The 809-nt window shown below is 59.3% G+C and overlaps 1 protein-coding gene across 1 annotated transcript in view; it reads left to right on the top strand.

Annotated features, from left to right (window-relative positions):
* Positions 1 to 260: 260 nt before the first annotated feature.
* LOC130586440 (chromaffin granule amine transporter-like) overlaps positions 261 to 809 on the top strand; it is a 14,061-nt gene continuing 13,512 nt past the window's right edge. Inside the window, exons 1-2 of the mRNA XM_057387231.1 lie at positions 261 to 304; positions 448 to 569. Coding sequence (XP_057243214.1) covers positions 261 to 304; positions 448 to 569 — 166 coding nt within the window. The remainder of the gene's footprint in view (positions 305 to 447; positions 570 to 809) is intronic.

Genomic DNA, 809 nt, shown 5'->3' on the forward strand with positions numbered 1-809 from the left:
GACTGGTATTGAGCTCCTGGGACTGATATCGAGCTCCTGGGACTGGTACCAGTTTCTGGCACTGGTATTGAACTCCTGGCTCTGGTATTGAGCCCCTGGGACTGGTATTGAGCTCCTGGCACTGGTATTGAGCCCCTGGGACTGGTATTGAGCTCCTCGCACTGGTATTGAACGCCTGGGAAATAACACGCAGCTCTTGGGACTGATACACAGCTCCTGGAACTGGTACCAGTTCCTCGCACTGGTATTGAGCTCCTGGGATGGGTATCAAGTTCCTGGCACTGGTACCCAGCTCTTGGGACTGGTATGGAGCTCCTGGGACTGGAATTGAGCTCCTGGCACTGGTATTGAGCTCCTGGCACTGGTTCCCAGTTCCAGGGACGCAGTAAGCACCTCCAGGAGTTGCTTTCCCGAGGGTGGCTGTCACCCACAATGTTCTCTCTGCAGGTTTGTGGAGCCCTCGAGCCCTGAGGCCAGGAGCCCGCAGGACCCCGGCCACGTCCCCAGCAGTGTCCCCATCAGTGTCACCATCAGCGTCACCACAGTGTCCCCATCAGTGTACCAGCAGTGTCTGTGTCCCCAGCAGTGTCCCTAGCATTGTCCCAGCCGTGTCCCAGCTGTGTCCCCATCAGTGTCACCATCAGCGTCCCCATCAGTGTCCCAGCGGTGTCTGTGTCCCTAGCTGTGTCCCCAGACGGGTCCCAGCCGCGTCCCCATAAGTGTCCCAGCGGTGTCCGTGTCCCAGCCTGTCCCAGCCGTGTCCCCATCAGTGTCACCATCAGTGTCCCAGCCGTGTCCCCAGCTGTGTC

Source organism: Malurus melanocephalus, unplaced genomic scaffold, assembly GCF_030028575.1.
Source record: "Malurus melanocephalus ecotype Western Australia unplaced genomic scaffold, MMel_1.1 scaffold_1161, whole genome shotgun sequence".
Classification (NCBI taxonomy): Eukaryota; Metazoa; Chordata; class Aves; order Passeriformes; family Maluridae; genus Malurus; species Malurus melanocephalus.